Source organism: Corvus hawaiiensis, chromosome 4 (assembly GCF_020740725.1).
Source record: "Corvus hawaiiensis isolate bCorHaw1 chromosome 4, bCorHaw1.pri.cur, whole genome shotgun sequence".
NCBI lineage: Eukaryota > Metazoa > Chordata > Aves > Passeriformes > Corvidae > Corvus > Corvus hawaiiensis.
In genome coordinates this window covers 39,495,539-39,516,898 of record NC_063216.1, presented here as the reverse complement: position 1 = coordinate 39,516,898, position 21,360 = coordinate 39,495,539, and the positions used below count along the sequence as shown (strand labels likewise).

General features: G+C 39.8%; 1 protein-coding gene across 9 annotated transcripts in view; it reads right to left on the bottom strand.

The window, feature by feature from the left end:
* Positions 1-18,178, bottom strand: part of PPFIA2 (PTPRF interacting protein alpha 2) — a 294,096-nt gene extending 275,918 nt beyond the window's left edge. For 4 of the 9 annotated variants that reach the window (XM_048302566.1, XM_048302567.1, XM_048302568.1 and 1 more), the window contains exons 1-2: positions 17,855-18,167; positions 9,770-10,020 (exon numbers count right to left, since the gene is read on the bottom strand). In XM_048302566.1, the coding sequence (XP_048158523.1) occupies positions 9,770-10,018 (249 nt within the window). In that variant the 5' untranslated portion in view covers positions 10,019-10,020; positions 17,855-18,167. Of the gene's footprint in view, positions 1-9,769; positions 10,021-17,854 lie in introns of all 9 variants that reach the window. The other 5 variants (XM_048302562.1, XM_048302563.1, XM_048302564.1 and 2 more) reach the window with 3 other exon arrangements.
* Between the last annotated feature and the right edge of the window lie 3,182 nt (positions 18,179-21,360).

The following is a 21,360-nucleotide window of genomic DNA, read 5'->3' as shown; positions in this document are numbered from 1 at the left end:
CCTTTGCTCAACTTGCTCCTTAACTACTTGCTCTTTAAGGACTGGTTCTATCATTGATTGAAATAAGTGGGAAAACTTCCATACTGATTTTCACCAACTCTGACTTAGGGCTTTACTTCCTGTGCAGACTGACTCTCACTCTACCCCTTCTTACAGAATTCTGACCCTTTGACACAGAAGTATGGTTTATCTACTTGTGCATTACCTTCTCCTTACTACTCCTTCACTTTATTTATCTCTATGTTCCCTTCTGCTTAGAGTCTTATTACAAAAAAACAAATCCCATATGTATTACAGCTGGTGATGGGGGGAGCGGCTCTGACCCAGGAAGAGATGACCGGTCCGGGGAGATGGTCCCGAAAGGAATCGCCTTCCCGGGGTCCGGTGTCTTCCCTCAGCTGCTGGCAGGAGGGCCCTTGCAGAAGCTGTCAGCTCTTTAGTGATATCAGCTCATGATTCCAGCTCAGCTCTGCAGGGCAGCCTCCAGGCCAGACCAGAGAGAGAGACGAGAAGGTTCGTGTGGCTGGTTCCGCACAGAGGTAGCTTTATTGTGGGTCCCCTCCGGCGAAGAGGGGAGCCAGGGACAAGAACCCTCTCTCTGACAGGGGCCCATTTGGCTTGCCTTTATAGGGATACAGGGGATCAATAAAGGCCAATGGGTTACAGGGGATCTGGGATGGGAACAGACCAATGGGTTACGATGAAATCTGCATAGTGCCTCCTAAAGGACTGTGGGTTTGTCTTTTCTCGCAGTGACCAAATTGGTTGCCTTTCCAGGGAGTCCTGCTGGGCGATTGCAAAATCTCTTATCTCAGCAGAGATCCCTCCAGGGCAAGGGCTGGGCATACCCCACACATATGGGAAAAAAAATCTGTAATTTTGGTTACTTCATGATTTCATATAAACCAACCTACAACAAAGAACTTTACTGTAGGTCCCCAAGATTTATCATTTTCTGTTTTGACAGATGATTGACTGTCATAACAAATTGACTGTCACAGTATAATTGAGATTTTTTTAGATCTCACACATGGTAAAGAATGCAGTTCACCAACAATGATTAAAAGAAAATAAAACCCCTATAATCTGATACTAAATAGGAAAAAACTTAAAGGACAAGATATACTCAGCAAATGATGATTTGGAACAGATTATTAGCTACATTATACAGAGTAAGTTTACTACTCTACTTGGCCCTTAACTTCTATACATGGAAGTTCAGATTCCTGGGGATCATATGAAAGATGCATATTCATCACCACAAACAAACCTGTTTCTTCAGAGTCAACAGGAAAACTTTGCACACTTCAGTGAGAACCAAATTATCCCTACTTTTGAAATAAAAAACATGCTGCTAATATTTTATGTTTTTGAGCGAATACTCAGTAGTATGGGAAATAATTTGTTAAGGTAGAAAATAGCCTGAATAAGACACTTCTAAAAGCTAATTCGTAAATATTCTCCATTTTAATGCTTTTAATAGAGAACTTAAAAAGAAGGGAATATGTTTCCAAGATTGTTCTTGGATGGTGTCTTAACCTCTACCATCCACTTTCAAGGACATGAGCAAAAAGTAAACTAACAGAGTTAAGCTTTATAAAATTGCACTATTTTTTCCAGCTTTTCCTCGCTCTGTAACAGGATAGAATAGTTCAGCTGGAAGGGACCTACATTAATCATCTAGCCCTACTGCTTGACCACTTCAGGGCTTACCAAGTTAAATCATGTTGTTGAAGCCATTGTCCAAATGCTTTTTAAACGCTGAGAGGCATTGACTATAGCTGTTATGAAAACTATGGTGTCTATAATTTTGATGGCAACAGTTTCATTTATAGGGACTTGGATAACCATCTGTGCTCTATTCTGTTGACCAGCACCATTATATTTTTCCTCATATTCATTCATATACCTTTATAAACATTCAGATAATGAGCCATCAATAGTTAATGCAGCAGTTGATGTACCTGGTTCAAGCTAAAATAATTGATATCAATGTTTATGAAGCAGATACAGAGTGAAATGGGAGTACATAGTCTTGTTGATTGCTTCAGGCATTCACCACATGTTCCTCCTCCTCTAAATATTTATGTTTCTGTCTTTTTTCCCCCATATCCCATTATATTCCTCTGCTGGATTGTCACATCAGTCTTCTTCAGTCATTAAGTATTTATCAAGAAGTCCAAAGCTTTTAAGAGAAAATCTCGTGCTTATAAATATTTGCAATATGCTACTGAATACTCAGAACTTCAGCAAGGAAATAAACTCATACTTGAAAATAATTCAAGTTTTTACTTGTGTGTATAATTATACCTATGACTGTGCTCTGTTGGGAATATGATGGCAGTTTAGAAAAAAAAAAAGATAGTCCAGAGAGGACCCAGCTAAAGCATTGTCTGACTTAAACCACAGATACTGTCAGTCTGTCTTTTATCAGATAATATTAGTTAGGAGTCATCCACCAGAATAAAATCGGTATTTAACAATATGAAAACAACTTTCATTCAGTTTTTTGTAAAAAAAAGAACTGCCATGTGCTCTTATGTTGCATATTCTGTTACTGAGGAAGGAAAACCTTAAATCTTTCCGAAACATTTCTTAGGTTGGGCACAACTAATACTTCAGCGCTGCATTGCACTTAAACCATTGCAACTTTATAATGCCAATTTTTCTTTGAATTCCACATGCTCTGTCTCCCCCCTACACATGTAAATCCTGTAAAAACATGTATTTGCATATTTACTCTATTAGAACTAATAGTTACATTTAGTATCAGATTTTTTGCATACATCTCAATATGCTCCCCTCAATATTAATATCTTGAGACAAATAGCTAAGATAATTAGCAAAAAAGCATCATTCCAATTTGTTTTTGAAAATGCTTCTTTTATTTAGTAATCTAAACAAATTTTGGCAGTCACAAAGACTTGCTACTTGCACTGGTTTTAGTGGGAACTGCATGGATTCAGAACACCTGAAAATTAACACATTTTTATTTAGTATCCTGCACAACTGTACTCTAGGACAGAGGAAATTTAGAGATGGCAAGAAACACTGGGTCAAGCTTTAGTTTTTGCACATTGATACAGAGTGTCTCACTGGATTTTTGAGACAGAAAACTTGGAACTTTGACCTCAGACACATTTCACTCAGATCTCCATTTCACTGCTTGGAATTATTTTTAAATTATTCCCTGGAAATATGAGAAAAACGCATAATCTTCTAAGATAAAAAAAATAGATGGAGAACTTACAGAAATCCTTCACACAAGAGGACGTTTTTAGAATCTCAGAAAAAGTACTGATTATTCATTCAAATATACAGGATGCCATTGGTACTCTATGTTCTTCAGCATAGCCAGAAAGAAATAAATCATGAAAAAAAGCTATCATTCCATCTTCATCATAGGAGTAAGAGCTGTTTTGAGAACAATACTGTGGGTCAAGCTATTATTTTCACCCAAACAGCAAATGTCCAATCTTAAATAAACAAAGTCTACTTTAATTATTACTATTTAAAAATCTGTGTATTTATTTCTGTTGGGCTATTTTTGTATCTATATATGTATTTGGACGATGCCAGTATTTTGTATTCATGTATTGTATACATACACATCCAAATAGGAAACACAACTTCAGAATATGGCCCTACTGACTAGCTATTGGATCCCTGCACCTTTCTTGTCTCTGGCAGTAAAAAATTCATTGCTCACTGTATTGGAAGAAACTGCAAGGCTATCAACAAAATTCTCTAATCACAATCCTATTAAAGGTTAACATTGATCAAATTACATAAACTGGTTCAATAAAACAAGGTCATTACATTTCCCTCTTTGGATTTTCCTTTCTATCATGCCTCCAGTAAGCATTTCTAAATGAATGTTATCTTATTAGATCAAATAAAACCTTAATGATTACCACAATATTTCTATTACTGATTTTATTACTGAATTATTGTAACTAACAATTACAATTTAGTTGAAATCTATGGGGTACCAGAGGATATCAAAGAATTCATTTTAGTATTGCAGTTCCACACTCCAAACAATTCTACTATCTGTATCCAGAAAAACCAGATTTTTAAATACTGATGACAATATCTGTTGCAGAGAAAAAAAAATTGCGACATCCAAAAGAATTTAAACTTAACCAGGTGTTTCGATCTCCACCACAGAGATTCACTGGAATCACAACATACTCAAACTTGCTGGAAAATGAACAAAATAAGTTCAAAAAAAAAAAAAGAAAATAGAGTTCCAAAGGTCTCTCTCAGTATAAATTATTCAGTGATGTCTACCAAAGAATAACATATCTGGACTGCTCTAGTTTTAAAAGGTCTGTTTTAAAGACAGGAGGTTTTATACCCATGCATAGAAGAATTCAAGTCATATCAGTTAAGCTGTTTAAAACCATGCAAACTAGGCACTGTGCTCCAGCCACACCATCCCGAGTTGCAGAAGGCAGAGGCACAGACCACGAGAATGCAGAACCACTCACTGAAGAGTAGCTTTGAGATTATCTACATCATCTAAGGAAACTGAAGGTGCACAAGTCCATGGGACCTGATGAGATGCATCCAAATGTCCTGAGGGAGCTGGTGGATTAAGTGTCTAAGCCATTACCCACCATATTTGAGAAGTTGTGTCAGCCTTGTGAAGTTCCCATTGACTTGAAAAGCGGACATGTAACTCTAATTTTTAAGAAGGGTAAAAAGGAAGATCTAGGGTATTGAAGGCCAGTCAGTTTTACCTCAGTGACCAGCAAGATCATGGAGCAGATCCTTCTGGAAACTATGCTAAGGCACACAGAAAATAATGAGTTGACTGGTGACAGCTAATAGTTCTAAAACAGATACATCATAGGTGCGGATTCTGATGATCAATACATGAAAAGATCTATAGCCATTAAAAAATAAAATTTGCTATCATAAACAATCAGTAAAATCAGAACTTTCTGGTAATGTAATATTGAAGAGACAGTGAACACAAATGGAAACACAGAAGGTTCCTCCTGAACATCAGGAAACACTTTTTAATTTTTACAGTAAGGGTGACTGAGCACTGGCACAGGTTGCCCAGAGAAGCTGTGGAGTCTACCCTCAGATATTCAAAAGCCATCTGGACACAGTCCTGAGCAGCCTGTTCTTAGTAACCCTGCTGCAGCAGACAAGCTAGACAAGATGACCTCCTGAGGTTCCTTCCAACCTCAACTACTCCGTGAATAACAACTTCTAGATAAATCACTGAGCAAGTACATTATTAATGAAAAAAATAAACTTGACTAGAGAGTGATAACTTATTAACATCTTCATATAAATAATATATTTTATATCTTGAAACTTACTCTTGAAAGGCTAAAAGAAACAATAAAACAACCAAGACTAGTTCAGAATTGTTTATCAGAGTACATTTATAACTCTTATGGTTCTTATGTGTCATTCTAAGTCTTACAGTGACATACAGTGTATTTTTCCAGTTTGTTTACAAGGTAGCTAATCAAGGTGATATTTTCCAGACAATTTAGCTTAGAGAAGATGATGGTTAAATTTGCTTGAGAAAGTTGTAACTGAACATTTTCCTCTTTCTAGCACTCAAAAAGGAGTTGGAGTTCCTAACCTTTTTAGTAGAACACTTTCTCATGCTACAGTAAAAGACTCCAATAAAATAAAAACATACTGTTAAGTATTAAGATCTTATGCTTCCTCATTGCAGTGAAGTTCATTGTATTTAGCAATTTTTTGTCTGGATTTGAGAGTCATGACCTAAATACAATAAATTCCTGTTGTTGGGGAACATGCAGTGCAGATCCAAATACACTTTCCTTAGAGGCTTCTGCTATCAACAGTCAGCTTTCGGAAGAATAAACAATATTACTTATGGACTAGATTCTTAGTATCTCCACAATAAAGTCTGAAATAAAGAACATGGGGTGTTCTGGGTCAAGTTCAGACATTAACCAAAGCTATTATGACATATAATGTCTTTTATACCAGCTCCATCTTGAAAACAGTTTGGGGTTTTCACCATGTCTTTGTCTAAGATGCCATTCCTTCGTAATTCACGACCTTCTTCTGATGAATGATCTATCTTTATTCATGGTACCCTACAATCATTCATTCCTTCATCAACATTATTTTTGGCTTAAAACATTTCTTTCATCTTTACCTGTTCATTCCATTTTCCTGTCTCTCCAAGAAAATCTATGAAATCACACATAGTCCCTCTCAAGTCAGTTTTCCCCAGAAAAAAGAAAACTTTAATTAGTCTTTTCAAGCAGAAGATGTTACTTCCTCTTTCCTCTAGCAGTGTTTTTCTGAATCTCTTCCAATTTGAGGTTGAATCTCAATCACTACTGAGCCAAAACTCAGATAAATAAGGTCCAAACCACCCCTTGGTTTAACTGCATTAATATTTATCTACTTCCAATAGAAATCTCTTACATAACTTATTTCAAAATGGCACTTTCCTTTTATTCACACGCACCTCCCACTGGCTGCCTACCACCATTGTAAACCATTTATTATCTCTCTTTACTACTGCTACCTAAAAGGTCATACATTTTTTTATTACCTGCTAGATACAAGGCCCTCATCCTTTTACCATGCAGTATCATTCCACCTCTTGTTACTCTTGTTCTTGTGTATTATCATATTCCCTTATTTGACTATTCAACTCAATTTTGCGTCATCCAAAATTTCCACTAGCATGCTTCTTCTTATGCTCATTAACAAAAATTGATCTCAAAACACATTATTAGCTACTATTACTCTCCTTCCATCCCCTCAGTCTACTGTAAGTGAAAATTTTTCCTCTCTCTCTTTTATTACTTATCTTACTAATTATTATATTGCTTTTCCTTACACACTCCCCATTTATCAGTAATTTAAATGGGGTGACTTCAAAAGATATCATTTCAGGGATACTTTAGTTCCCTAATTTTAAAAGTCTGGTACCAAAGAGCCACATTGAGCTACTTTGTATAAAGACAATTTTGATAAACCCTTGACATATTTTTAAATTAGCTTTTTGACGTATTATTAAATTTTCCTCCAAATCAAGTTTTAAAGTCTTTCCTGTTATTTCATTTAGTCTAGATGATCTGTAATTGCCTGCTCACTTTTTCTTTCCTTCCTTAAACATAGCTGTTCAGTTACACATAGATGTTCATAATGTTAAGACTGATAATCTAATGGAAATAAAGTTTATTTCAGTGATAGCATGACAACTATATTTCTGTAATTCAAATTTGAAAGACATAGTTAATTATACATTGTTCGGTTGCAGTGCAGACCAGTATAAAAACTTATAGACATCTACAGTCATTGGCTACAGCATTAAAAGCTGTAACAGCATTAATTAATAACTCAAGTTTCCTATTTAATGTTATTTATTATTTCCCATCAGATAAGATTTTTAAATGGCTGAGTTTTCATGCAGGCTCTTTTTGTTCAGGTTCTATTTATTACAAGTGTAATGATTTTTCCAGAACATGTTTTTCACTGCAAACAGTTAAACAGACAATAAACAAAAACAGTGTCCTAACAAAAATGCTTTGGAATATAACTGTGTCAATACACAGTTTCTACATACAAAGCACTATGTAAGTGCTAAGAAATAATTGAATTTTGAAAACCACTCAAGAGATCAAGAGCTAAAAGCATATACTCTGATAAAGCAAGACTCATCAGATGTCACATTATTACTAAATAATAATTATCATATAGATAGCATATATTTAAGTATTCTCCCCCTAAACTGAGCGAAGAGAGAATTCTTCCTCTCCACTAGGTAGTAAGTCCTAGGAAGTATTTTGTCATAAGGCTATAACAGTCAGCTAGCAAGGCAAGCTTGCCATTCATAAAACCATAAACCAAAAAATTGCAAAAGTACTGTGTAGAATATCTCAAGTCCAGAAATGAAACTAAATAGGATGGCAGTGATAGAAAAATCATATTCTTGAAAGACTCTATTACTAGAATGTTTTATTACTAAGCCAGCATTCTGTACTTATAAGAACAGATTTCTTCAGAATTTAATAAATACGTGAAGATCTAGATAACATATTTGATGAAAAAAAACCCTGATTCTGCTTTAAAATGTAAGCAGTGTGTCACACAGCTTCTCATATGAGAAACCTACATCTCTCTTAGATACAAGGACAAATGCTACCTGAAACACACATTCTTAATGGTACGTGGTAGTCCAAAGTGTTCACTTGACAAATCAATTGCTTTTAGGAGGTGTACAGCTGTCATTCAAAAATACATAACACAATATAATTTTAGTCTTTATTCCAGTCAGAAATAAAGACTAAAATCATATTGTGATCCATTTCCTTAGAATTTGTTTCTTTTAGGCTCTGTAAGACATTTCTGCTGAATATTATTTTCTTTAGCTAGTCTCCAGTATTTTAGCAGGAGTTCTGCATATACGAGACACAGAAATATTAGGGCTCAGACACCTGCTAGCACTCAATAAAAATACCTCACTATGGGCTCAGTGGAGAGTGCCTCTGCACTAAGCAGCACACTGAATGGGACTCAGACACAAAGCGTCCTCCCTTCTTCAGATTTCCAGCAGTAAATCTTTGAATAAAGGATTTATGCTGTCTTTCACTTATTCTTTTCCACTCTTCTATGGAGAGACACCTGTACAATAGAAGTTCAACTGCCCACAAATAAAGAGAAAAAAGAAAAATAACAACCTTGATTTTACTGTATATGAAGATCATTGGTACTCCTTTTTGTTTGTCCCAAGCCAGCTGCAGGCATTCTTATTGTCTGGAGCTAAAGCTCAAGTTGCTAATGCTGTTCTTCAAATGATTACAGTCTCTCCTTCTTATTCAGTACTATCCCAAAATATTTCAATAACCTGCTGAGGTTAGCCCTTAAACAACTACTGTTCCCTACTCCAGAGGGTACCATTTTCCTTTTCTATTTGTAAAAAATGTCATACTCATTTCATTCATCCTTATTACGTCTTTATTCAAACCACACACTGTCTTAATTCCTCCCTGGACCATCATGGTTACAGTCACATTCCCTAGTAAGTGACAGCTGAGAGACACAAAGAAAAAAACATGGAGAAAACCTGAATTTTGATTCATGGTATCTTTCCAACCTCTGGCCACATACTGAGACTGAAATAAGATCTTTCGTTGCTTTTAACTCTATTATATTTTTTAAAATTTTATTAACATATAATATTGAAATATATCACATTAGTATTTTAACTGAAGTAGTGAATTTTGAAGTTCCTAAAAAAGACTAGGACAACTTTAGATAATGAAATTTATATAAATATTTAAACTTAATTGAATTAAAATATTAAGGTATCAGTTGTTTTTGTGGGTTTGTGTAGTATCTTACTTAACCGACATAAGTTAGTTTTATTTGTTGTTTATTAAAACTCTTATCCAGAAAAGTCTCTAGAAAACTTCCTCATTCTTTTTGCTTTATTTCTACCATTAGATCTTTGATTTAAATGATCCTTCACCTGTTGTAAATGCTAGAGCAACAGCCAAAAGAACCAGTAGCTACAGGCCTTCATCTTGCTCTCCTTCAAGTCAACAGAGTTACTCCTACTCTTAACTATGAAAAGAGGTCCCACAGAGGTCAAACCAGGTATTATTAATTCAGTAGGAGTTCTGCAGCTGACATCAATGGGAGCAAAATTTGGACCTCAAGGAATACATACTGATTGGGGTTAAAGTAAGTGGTATTAAGTAAAAAATTGGTGAACCTAAACAAAAAAAAATCTTTATTAATTACATACCTGAGGCAATGCTGAGTTCAGCTGTCGCTGGAGGGAGTCTCTGTCATAGATGACATCCTGTAGGCGTTGCTGTGCCAGTGACAAGCTTTCCTGTGTCTCCCGAAGAGTATCAAGGAGACGGTCCCTTTCATCCAGCATGTTCACCATCAGCTGCTCAAAATGAGAATCCGAGTCCGAGCCACTGCTTTGGGACCCCCGTTGACTCATCGGGGTGTCCTCATTTATCGTTGGCATCACTTCACACATCATTTCTTTAAAAAGAACACAAATCAAGGAACAGCTCTTCAGTAGAGAAAACATTTGAGAATATTTCATAAGAGGAATAAATTCTGTCACATGGACACAGTTAGCAGATTAGTGCATTGTTTCCACTTTCAGACTTGTGCACAATATTAATCAGATGGTCAATAGAGAGGGATTAAATACAGTGACTAATTCCACAGAGCGAAGACTTTGAATGTGCTTCCCAAAACTAAAGAAGACTGATTGGAAGGAGATGGAGGTTTACAGAATATTTTAAATTAATAGTTTTGCAAATAATGCTTGCTTAAAATGACAGAAAATATTTCCCCACCAATTGTAGTTTCCCATATCGTTGCTTTGCTCCCTTCTCTTACTTAATTTCATTGCTGAATTGTTGGTATTGATGTCAATAGCTGCCACTAATTGCCAGATTTTGTTCTCTAGGCAATTCTACAGTACAGCTCAGGCTAACCATTGATCCAGTAACATGCTGCCTTAACAATGCCAGGTGAATCTATTTTTCTATCTAGTTATTCCCATCCTCAGGGGAAATTATTCTCCAGTGAGCTTGTTCAGTAAGAGGTCAAGAACTAGTAACTCTGCTAATTACATCCTTGTGATATCTTGTGCAAATTGAATTACCAGGAACAGAATCACTGTTGTTTGTTCCTTAAATCTGCCCTGAGAAGAGCAAATAACATCACCTAGTCCCAAGCTTCAGTTACAAAGCCTCTAATGGAAATCTCAAACCCCCAGTTTGCATACAGGGAGAAGCTTTGGGAATCCTTGGGAGAGCTTGCTGATATTAACTGCTTTGTCCACTGTCCTGAGGGATCTTGAGATGTGGGACACCAGCCAGAAGAGCCCCTGTCTTGCCTCTAGGAACCTTTTTCAACAGCATGTAAGTACATTACATTCAGCGAGTGGCCATCACCAGTCCCTACTCAGCTCCCACCTGTGGCCAACCAGTTTGGGATGGTCAAATTCGCAGCGAGCAAAGGGATAATTAAAAATTTCCAAGGACATCTGCTACCTTCTCAGTTCAATCATAACTTTCTGGTATGCAGCAGGTGGCCCGAGACCATGGTCTCTGCATGCCCATTCTTCAAGACCAAAGTAAACAATTTGGATTGTCACTAAACCTTTCCCACCTCACAATCATCAACATCTCATGAGTCACACTTCTTGTCCCAGAGGATTCTCATCAGTGAAACTTTGTCATTCAAGAAATTGCTTCCAATGTCCTGCACATGCAGATCAGGTTTCTGGTGTGAAGGGCACAGCATTTGCTACCCCTTCACACAGGCTGTGGCAAAGTGAGAGCGGTGCAATTTTGCAGGAACGCTGGTGAGTGTGTGGGAACAGGTAGGGAAACGTCTGTGTGGACAGCTGTTGCTATCCCAGCACCTTGCATTCAAACTAGATAAGAAATCTCCTCTTAAAGTCATTATGGGGATGTGGGTAGCCATATATGTAAGCGGTTGTGGGGTAGCAAGGGAATCGAGTTGAATGCTCATGGCGCTATTACCACATCTTGTCCCTCTCAGCTGTTGCGTTCAGGGACGGCAAGGGGCTGGCCATGCATTGTTCTTATTTTGAGCGCCTGGACTGCATTATTCTGACAGCACAAGTAACAAACTTGGGCTATGACTAAGACATCAGAGAAGGCAGGGAATGGGTGGGCAACTCCTGATGTAGGCAGTTGCTATTTGGAAGTTTTCTCCCACAGCTCACAGCCTCAGGAGAATCTTTAAAAGGTACAGCAGTTGTTGCAGTCCGCCTGGTGATGTACATCGCTTTCTGGAAGTTCGGAGATCAATGCCATTATTCCATTGGAGCCACAAGCATCCTCTCCCTTCCCCCACCCTGAGAGTGGAGAGAAATACAGAATAGAAGTCTGCTAACCTGAGCCAGATAGAAATGTTGGTAGGGTGTGACAGAAAGGGATGCTTTGTCTTTTGCAACAGAGAGGAGCAAGAAATATGGGAATCCTGGACCATGCCTTCACACAGATCATTTGTGGGGGGACCACAAGGACCCCAAACAACTCTGAAGGAAACCTGGCATCTCAGAGTGCTCCTGGGTCACCAGGCCACAAAAAAAGGAACAAAATTGCAAGCAACTGCAGGTTCGCTGTGGGGCTTCCAAAGAAAAATTTCTTACAGTCTTTCATGAAAGACCTAGTATGCCATGATGTTCAATTAACTATGATTTGTGTCTTCTTGCCTTTAGAAAAACATTCTTTTTGTTTTTCTTTTTTTAAACTTTTATTGGCATTTATCACACTTACACTTGGCAACACATGGGATGCTTTCAATGTCCTGAGGCAGCCACCATTTAACACTGTTCCCAAGCACATGCTGAAGAATAGAGCCACTTCCACAGGACCTTACTACATCTTTTATGAATTTCCTGCTTGATAGCATGAAGGAATAAAAATACTGAGAATATTTGAAGAATTTTTAAATGAAGAAAAAAAAAAGGAAAGAAGGTTTATTGAGAGGGGCTGCAACAAAAGCTAGGGCAGGTAAAGCAGAGAAAGAACTTCACAGAAACAGAGGAAGAGTGTCAGCAAACAGACTGATCAAAGTCTAGTAGTATAAGATTGGAAGCTGAGGACAAATAGAAGGCCATGTATGCATTTGGATCTTTATATAGGAAGTGAATTATGTCACAGAGTTACAAGAGTTCTTGATGTTTCCTGAGCCTTCTGATGGTGAGTGCATGTCAGCACTTGGCTAACCACAGGTTGATGTGGTTCACACATGGGGTCAGGAGATTAAATTTAAGAGTAAGCTCCCAGTTTAGTTATCACTGAAAGGAATTTAGTTTGCATACACCAGAAGCACATAGAGAACCAAGACAACACATGCAGACAGAAAAAAACAGAGGGATTCATATTAAAACATAAAAAAAAAATAGTATTGCTACGATCAATTTGGTCTGATTGCTAATGTGAGTAACTTGAATTATATTTTAAATTTCCAGTAGGGGAAGAGAGCCATTTCTGATTTTCCTTCTATGTAATTTGAATTTTAAACCTAAATTTGGTGATTAAAAACTTCCATCACCCCAACAATTTTTAGTCTGGTTCCATAATATAATCAGCTGAAATATTTCATACAATGAAATTAAAAGGAATCACTCTACCTACCTACTCTTCCCCACTAATCACAGACCATAAATCTGTGTTAAGCTAAAGTATATTTTATACAGGAAGGATTTCAATCATTAAACACTAAAAGTGATGTCTCTAATAAATTAACCAGAATTAGCCATTCTTTCTGTGAAAAATATATGCCTTTTCCAACTGTATTTATAGGGGAGACACAGCCACATTCAATGCTGCAATTCTAAAAGGCTCAAAATAAGGTTATTGGCAGGCCCACTTCTATTACACCTTAGAATTACCATGCCACACATACTTGTGGCTGATCTGTGAATTTACATAACTTTTGAAAAAACTCAGATACCTTTCACTATACATATGCATGAATCAAATTTCATATACACAGGTCAGATGCATTCTGAACTTAATGATATATTCACAGCTCAAGAATAATAGATCCATGCATACATGGCAGGTATTTGTCCCAGGTGCACAGTTCTTACTAAACATGTAGGTATCAATTCTACTCAGAACAGAACTGAACAAGATAAATAATGGACTACCATTTAAGCTTCCTTTTTGTTCTCCATTCTTACTGCTCCAAAAACTGGCTAGGCTCAGAGAGCGTGATTTTTTAAACCATAACTTCTGGATAGACCAAGCACATTCATAAACTGACATCTGGATGTTCCATGTTTTCCAACGGTGTTTATCAGCCTGTCATATGATTGATGGAATATAACCATATGCCCAGGAATGGCCCTAAAAGATCAAAGATCGGAACAAAGACTACCAGCCCTCTGCTCTTTTTAACTGGTTTTATATGGAGTAATAGGCTCTTAGTTCCTCATTCAACTCTGAATGCACACTGAAAAGCAGATGCATAAACATCTTTGAGTCTGTGCATGTATTTTAATCTCTCCACTTGGTCTGCACATGCCAGCTCCTATGTTCAGATTTTTGTTACCCCGGCATAGTATCCCCTTCCCTAATCAACACATTCCTATCAACTCCTACAAGGCAATTACAGTTACATTTCTTTGATGAGTCCTATTAGTGAAAAAGAATTCAGAGCTGACAGTGACAAAAAAGGGAGAATAAGACAACAAGCAATGTACATGAAGCATTAGAATCCCTGAAGTTTAAAACAGAAACCTTGAATTGCATTGCCACAACTCTAAATTGCAAAGTAACTTCTCTTACAATTTCAGGTAATGTGACAAAATCTAAGCAAAATTGGAGTGCATAAATATCTGCCTTAAATTTCTGACATTGAGTTAGCACCGAATCTTCTTTTCATTTTCCAAACCTGCAGTGGGCAAACTCATCTTATTTTGCACTCGGCCCAGCATTGGGCGAGGGATTGACACAGATGACTTCCAAAGGTCCCTTCCACACTAAATAATTCCATGGGACAGGAATCAAACAAATCAACCACCAAACAAATCCAAGAACCCAGAAACACAGACTTTGCTTCTTTTCAAAGGAATGATACATGGTGTTGAATTGAGTAAACTCAGGCATCTGTACCCAGCCATAAGGAGGCACCTTTGCAGAGACTGAGTAAATTCCCACTGAAGTATTTTACTAAAGATTTCTTTACCAAGACTTGACACCTCAAATCCTACTTGGTTATACCAGTGGTGCCTAACCATGGATCTGGCAAGCTGCTGCAGCTCATTGTGCAACCAGAAAACTGCAGAGAAGAGGTTGGGGGAGGAATGGAAGTAGAGGGGGAACAGAAAATTAAGACATGGATTGACCATCCTGGTCATCAGGAGAAAGTGAGAAACAGGCCAGGTACCTACAGCAACCCACAAGTGAGTGGACAGCCACCTTGCTCTGTCAGGATGTGACTGAATCACTGAATATTTAGGGTTGCAAGGAACCTCTGGAGATTACCTACTCAACCTGAAGGCGTTGAGTGGAACACAGGCATCCAAGAATGAGCACTGACAAAGCTGGAATTTCTTTCCAGTGGGTGTTAAGAACTGCAAGCAGTGGATTAAACACCTCTGTCCCATATTTTCAAGACCATGGAAGTCCATGATAACTGAATAAGCTCTCATGTACATCATTTTGTACAATACTTCCCATGCAGCCAGGACTGCAAAGAAGAAGGAGAGGAGAGAACGGGATAAATCAGGTGGCATATTTTTCAACTTAAAGAGGTGACATTAGTAGCTGAAGGTGCACTATATGCCTCTTTATTCAAAAGAGAGAAGGAAAGCTTGTGTTCTTTACCAGAAAAAGGCTGACTTGCCTGTAGTAATACAACTTAAGTTATTCTTGACTGATCTAAGCCAACAAAAGTATGACTTTTCAAATGTGTTTCTCTTTCTTTAAATAGAAAAATAAAAGCTCCATTGATACTGAACTTAGTACTTCTACAGTACAAAGTTTATCACTTTACGCAGTATCCTGAATGTAAGTAAAGCAATCCCTCAATGAAAGATGCATTAAGTCACCAGCATTTTACTGTTAATACATAATCACTGTTCCTTAGATTAATCCTGAGCCACAGAGCAGAAATTACCAATCCCTTGGTTGGTGCCCACAAAGCATCCAACACTTGCAAGGAGTGCAACATACAGTGAACTTGTGTAACACCTGCAACTATCCCAAACCCCCAGAGAGGTTCTGAAGGGGGAGCAGGGTACTGACGAATTCCTGCTTCCCTTGAAATGCATGTAGCACACAAATGCTCCCTAGAAATAGATTTTTAGGCAATGTGGTAACTTTAGAACTCTTCTAATTTGAAACAAAACTGAGTCTCTTATTTTAGTAGTAGTTCTGGACCTGAGTGCTCAGGCATCACAGCCATACACAATGGCAGCTTGAGAAGCAGTACACTAAAGTTCTCTAAACATATTGTCTTTCTTGTCCGTCGTGTAGCTACTTCACCATGTACTACAAAGCCTTTTCCAGGCTGACTGGTTCCTATTTCAGTGTTTTCTCCAGTCATTTGCATGGAATCTAATCCAACAAATTCTTGAATTCATGGAAATTCTGTCATGGACTTCGGTGGGTTTGGATCAGTACAGATGGTTGGAAAAGTCACTAACATAGACAAGCCATCAATCTCCTGTCATTTTATTCCCCCCAAACAAAGGCATAAAGATCACAAATGCCTGTTATGCCATACCAGGAAGCATGCTGGATGTTATGTGACCATTGCCTACAACATTACCAGAAATCATGAACAAGTTGCCCCTCTAAAGATGCAACATTCAACTGGCAAAAGCAGCGACTGCTTAAAGTAATCTGTCCTACTAGAGGGGGAAAGAATGTGGTTCACTGTCATTACATTAAGATTTTTCAGGCTGTATGCAAAAATGTCGTAGCAAATCTATAGCGTTAGCTGCATTATGGCTCCATCAAGAATGAACTCTGTATTAGCTCAGTTAGGAATTCTGCAGCTCAGTTTAAACATCCAGATAAGGGGAATGGACAAAAATTCCAACACAGAGCACAGGATATGGCCATCCTTGGTTAAGAGTTATATAAAGCTTCTTTTCAGGAGGGACTCCATTAACAAATTAATTGATAGCAACTCTGTTATATTAACTTCTCTCTGATTATGCTGATAGTCATGTATGGATAAGGTATCAAAGTATGTCCTCAATACTGACTTTCTCTAAAACTACCTGAAATTTCTGTGGTAGGTATCCTACAGAGGTGGGAAATGAAAAAGTTGTCTTCCTTCTTCTCACTGGACCCCACCCTATTTGGCATCTTCTGTTATCACAATTGTCCAAGAGTCTTGGAATTATTTATTTAAGTGAATATTGTAACAAACACCTCTGCAATCTCATTTAGCCTGGAAAAAATTTACCAGATGGAGTTCTTTCACTTGGGAAGCTCTGGGAATAAGAAGACAGAAAGCTCCTTGGCTTCTGCCTGACAAAGGCTCTTAGACAAGCATTCATTTTGCTCACCTTGAAGGCCACCACCTTAGATGTGAATCTAATTTTAGTCCCTCACCTTTCTATCCATAACTGGCTTTAAAAGCTTGCTTTCTGTTTACACTGACATTTGATTTGCACACCACAGTTGAGGAGTCATTTTAAGTTACTTGTAATTTTGCTGCAGGAAAAAGAAGTCGAAATCTAACTACCATTTGTTCTAGCCTGTCCACAGTGACATCAGCTTGAAAACTCATTTCATTGGATCGTTCCGGGTATTTTGCATTTACCAGCTATTTTTTCCAAATTGTTTGATAGATATAGTGACTGATAAAACCAGATCTTACTGCAATTATGTCTCTTCAGATGTCCTCAGCAGGATCGCTCTTAGGCAGCACAGTGTAATTCCAATGAGGAAAATCCTTCCTATTGTCTGAGTTGCATTACATGCATATTCCTCCTCCTAGTTAACTCCTTACCTGCCAGTCTCCACTAAACTATGATATCACCTTTAACAGAAGCATCCTGCACTCCTTCCACACAGGAGGGGTGGTCAACGCAGTACCTTAGAAAAAGGACTTATTCCAACTATCTGTTCTTTATGTCATCCCTCTGACCTCCTACCTCCCTTAACCACAACCAAAACAAAGAAGTTGGTTTCACATTTTTTAGTCTGAAATCCCCCAATTCCCATTATAGAAATGCATTTAAATACCACACAAGTACTACAGCAGGAGGCAGACAGCTAGATTTTGCATTTGCACCTCATCCCCGAGGGTATCGGGGCTAAGGAGGGAATGTCTAACTCAGAAATAGAAGGTTCAGTACCTAGTATCTTTTATTTCGGCGTCTGCTATTTCACTTGATCAATAACAACCGCAGTCTCCACCGGCTTCGAGCGGGGACTCACACAGCCGAGCACTCCTGGACCATCTTCCTAGCAATGGTGACACAGGCGTTGCTCCGAGGAACCCCAAGCCCCCGCACCCGTCCTCCGGCAAGTCTCGCTGCTTGGCACCTCAACATTTTCTTCGGTCACTTCGTCAGCAGCCAAGAGGAGAAGCATCCATGGGAAAAATGGCATATTACAAATTTTGCTTTGGGAAGCAGAGCTCGGTTCAGACCATTGTCGGGAGCAGGAGGGGGGGGAGCGGCTCTTAAAGCTCCAGCAGCCCCTTTCGAGCAACAGCATCCTTGCAGCTGGAGGCAAACGATCAGAGGGGAGGGGGCAGGGCGAAAGCATCTTTCTTTTATTTCTTATCTTTTGTTAAACTTAACGGTAACCGGCTTCCCTGGTTCTTCGATACCTCCCAGGCTAATTATGCCTGTGTGCGTGACTGAAGTCCACACGCACGCACGACTGCGTGAATGATCAAAAAGCAAACGGGGTTTTCTGCTTTACAGAGAGAAATCCTCTGCCCAAGACTCATCGCTGCCTGGCTGGCACATCGCTGCCCGGCTGGCACCGTGCGGAGCCCGCTGTCAGCCGTACGGAGCCGGGAGCGGGAGAGCCCGGCCGGTCACCCAGGGCACGCGGCCGCGCCCCAGCCTGCGCGCCCCGGGCAGCGCTGCCAGCCCCGCATCGCCCGGGGACGCCGGGACCGGGAGCGGCACGAGAGCGCTACGCTACTACATCCTGTAATTTAAGGAGCTCAGGCAAACGCCACAACATCTCTTCTAACCGTAGAGCGTAATAAAACGAATCATCTGCAGTAATCCGACCGTGAGAAAGCAGGGCTTAAACCTGCCCTAATCTCAATAGTCCGGACGTGTAATTAATACCACACACTGGGGAACGCCGGGCGCGGGCAGGTGCCCAGGGCCGGGGTCCGGAGCCTGGCCGGGGCCTCAGGGCGGGGGTGGAGGCGGAGGGAGCGGCGCGGTGGTGCCGGGCTCGGCGCGGGGACTTCCCCTGAAGCCGCTGCAGTGGTTTTCACCAGTCCTTAAATAAATTCTGAAGTAATCGCGTCTGCCTCCTCTGCCTCACGCACGCGGCTCCCCAGATGCTGCTGCCGCTGCCGCTGCTTCGCGGCTCGCTCGGCATTAATTCCCTCACGCCCACTCCTTAGGAAAAAAAAAAAGAAAGAAAGAAAGAAAGAAAAAAAGGGGACACCAGGGCGTGACCTGGATGTTGAGCGGCGCTACCTCCAGCCCTTGCCAATTCCGCTGCCCACGGCTGTGCAGCCCCCGGGCGGCTCGGAGGGGCTGGAGGGGCTGCGGCGTCCGAGCCCCCCGGCGCCGCCTCCGCCCGGCGCGCCGGCGGCTGCTGCCGCCCCCGGGAGTGTCCCCGCGCCTCCGCCGCACCCCTCAGAGCCCGGCAGCCCCGGCTCAGGCGGCCCGAGGCGGGCGGGAGCAGAGAGGTGGGGAGATGGGACCCGTGGTAGGTGTCCGTGGAAGTGGGCATTGTGAATGAAGGAGTACCAGCTGGCGTTTTCAGAGTGTGTGTTTGAAATTAGATTGAGCCCAGTTTGAGTATGATGTGCATGTATCAACTACTCAAACTTTGCTCTTGCAAGAAATATTTCAATGTTTGTTTACATTTCTTCTGCATAGGAAAAGAGTTTCATCCATGAAGGATTGACTGTGTTGCTTCAGAAGCCTGAAGTCTCTTCATGTGCTGAGGAAATGTGCTGGAGAGGAGAGGGAGCCACAGCCAACAGTGTGCTGAAGCTCAGTGATGCTCACTGCTGAGCTGGCTTCACAGGAGGTGTGACACCGTATTGTGGGAAATATAAATGCACGGAGGATGCACATCCACGGTGTAAGGCTAGTAGCTGAGAAGAGTTGCCAACATGGACATTTCAAAACCAAGTGCAGAGAAAATAGTGGTGCCATGCCAGAGTGTGTTGCCAGAGCTTGGCTTTTCAGTGCAATGCATGGGTGAAAAGAGAAAAAAAGATAACTCTTCCTCTCCACCTGTGCCACTATTCCAAGTGGCTTTTTGTCATTGCACTTGGTTATTTCAGATCATTATCTTGATTTAATTATCAGCATGCAAACCATTAGAGCAGTTGCATGATAATCCACTGTAGCTGAGGGCAAGATCCTTCATCTGTGAGATTCTTCTACCGTGTGACTATCACAAATCTGAGCTTTGAGTTAGGTAAGGAAAGAGCAAGCAACTCAAAAAACACTCGTTGAGAGCAATCATGCTCAGGAGGCACCACCCAGGCTGGCTGGTATGAACTTCTTCAAAGGAGGACATATCTGATGGGGTTCTTTACATTTTTGTTTAAAGATTTTTTTCCCTTTCTTTGAAATGAAAGATCAGGGTTTGCAGCTTCAAACACTCTAGAACTCACCTCTGTTACACTTATAACACATCTGTATGAGTGGAAGTATCACCCTTTTCTAAATATTGATAAAGATGGGTGTCGCTGATGACATCCTGCCTTTTTCCCCTCTTTCAAACAGCATTTTCCTGCTTAAAGTGTTTGCCAGGCATGAGGGAGATCTGTCCATTTTCACTCAAGGTGACTGTTTTCAGCACTTACCTGGGAAGATATTCCAGTCCCTGTTCCATGTACTGAAGGAGTCAGTTATTTACAAGCTGTATAGCAGACAGATCTCCTTCACAGTCATTTGATTTACAAACACCTATAGAATAGTTTTGGAAGTCTATTGGCACCTCAACTCCTCATGCCCATCCTCCCTACTGATTTGCAATCATAAAAGCAAAAACCCAGCACAGAAGGATTATTATTGCACCTCAAGGTATTGGTATTGCTACCCATACTGGTTGACCTGCTGCCCTTATCTCCGCCGTTGCAGATTCACAGATGAGAAAGTGGCTGAAGTACCCTTGTGTCACTGTGCTGAGGTTACTGCAGAGTGCAGAAGCTGCCAATTAGCACCTGTGCTTTGTGGCACCAGTTTAAACAGGAGCCTCCTTCTCTTCAAGCATGTACGGGTTTGACGTCAATAAGATGGAAGAAGAAGGGAAAACTCTAAAGAATGGGAAATGAACTATGAAAAGCCACAAAAACTGGGTTGGAAAAAGATGTTTGGGCTTTGTAATAGTAAAGGAATTCTCCCTACAGTAGGGGACATCTTTTGGTAAAACTTAACTAGTGGAGAGTTTTGATCAGGAGCATAAGAGCATAATAATATATTCCATGGAAACTTTAGTAGTGAAAGGTATTTAGTGCACTATTTAATTATGAGCTTAAAAGCCCCTTGAATGGAATTTGACCATTAGATCTCCAAAACATAGTTGTGCTTATCTAGGCTCCAAGTATTATATTAATTCTATTATCTATTATCTATTTTATTATATTAATTCTAATAATTCAATTAGTTATCCCAGAAATATGAAATGCCCTGTCGCTCTGGGA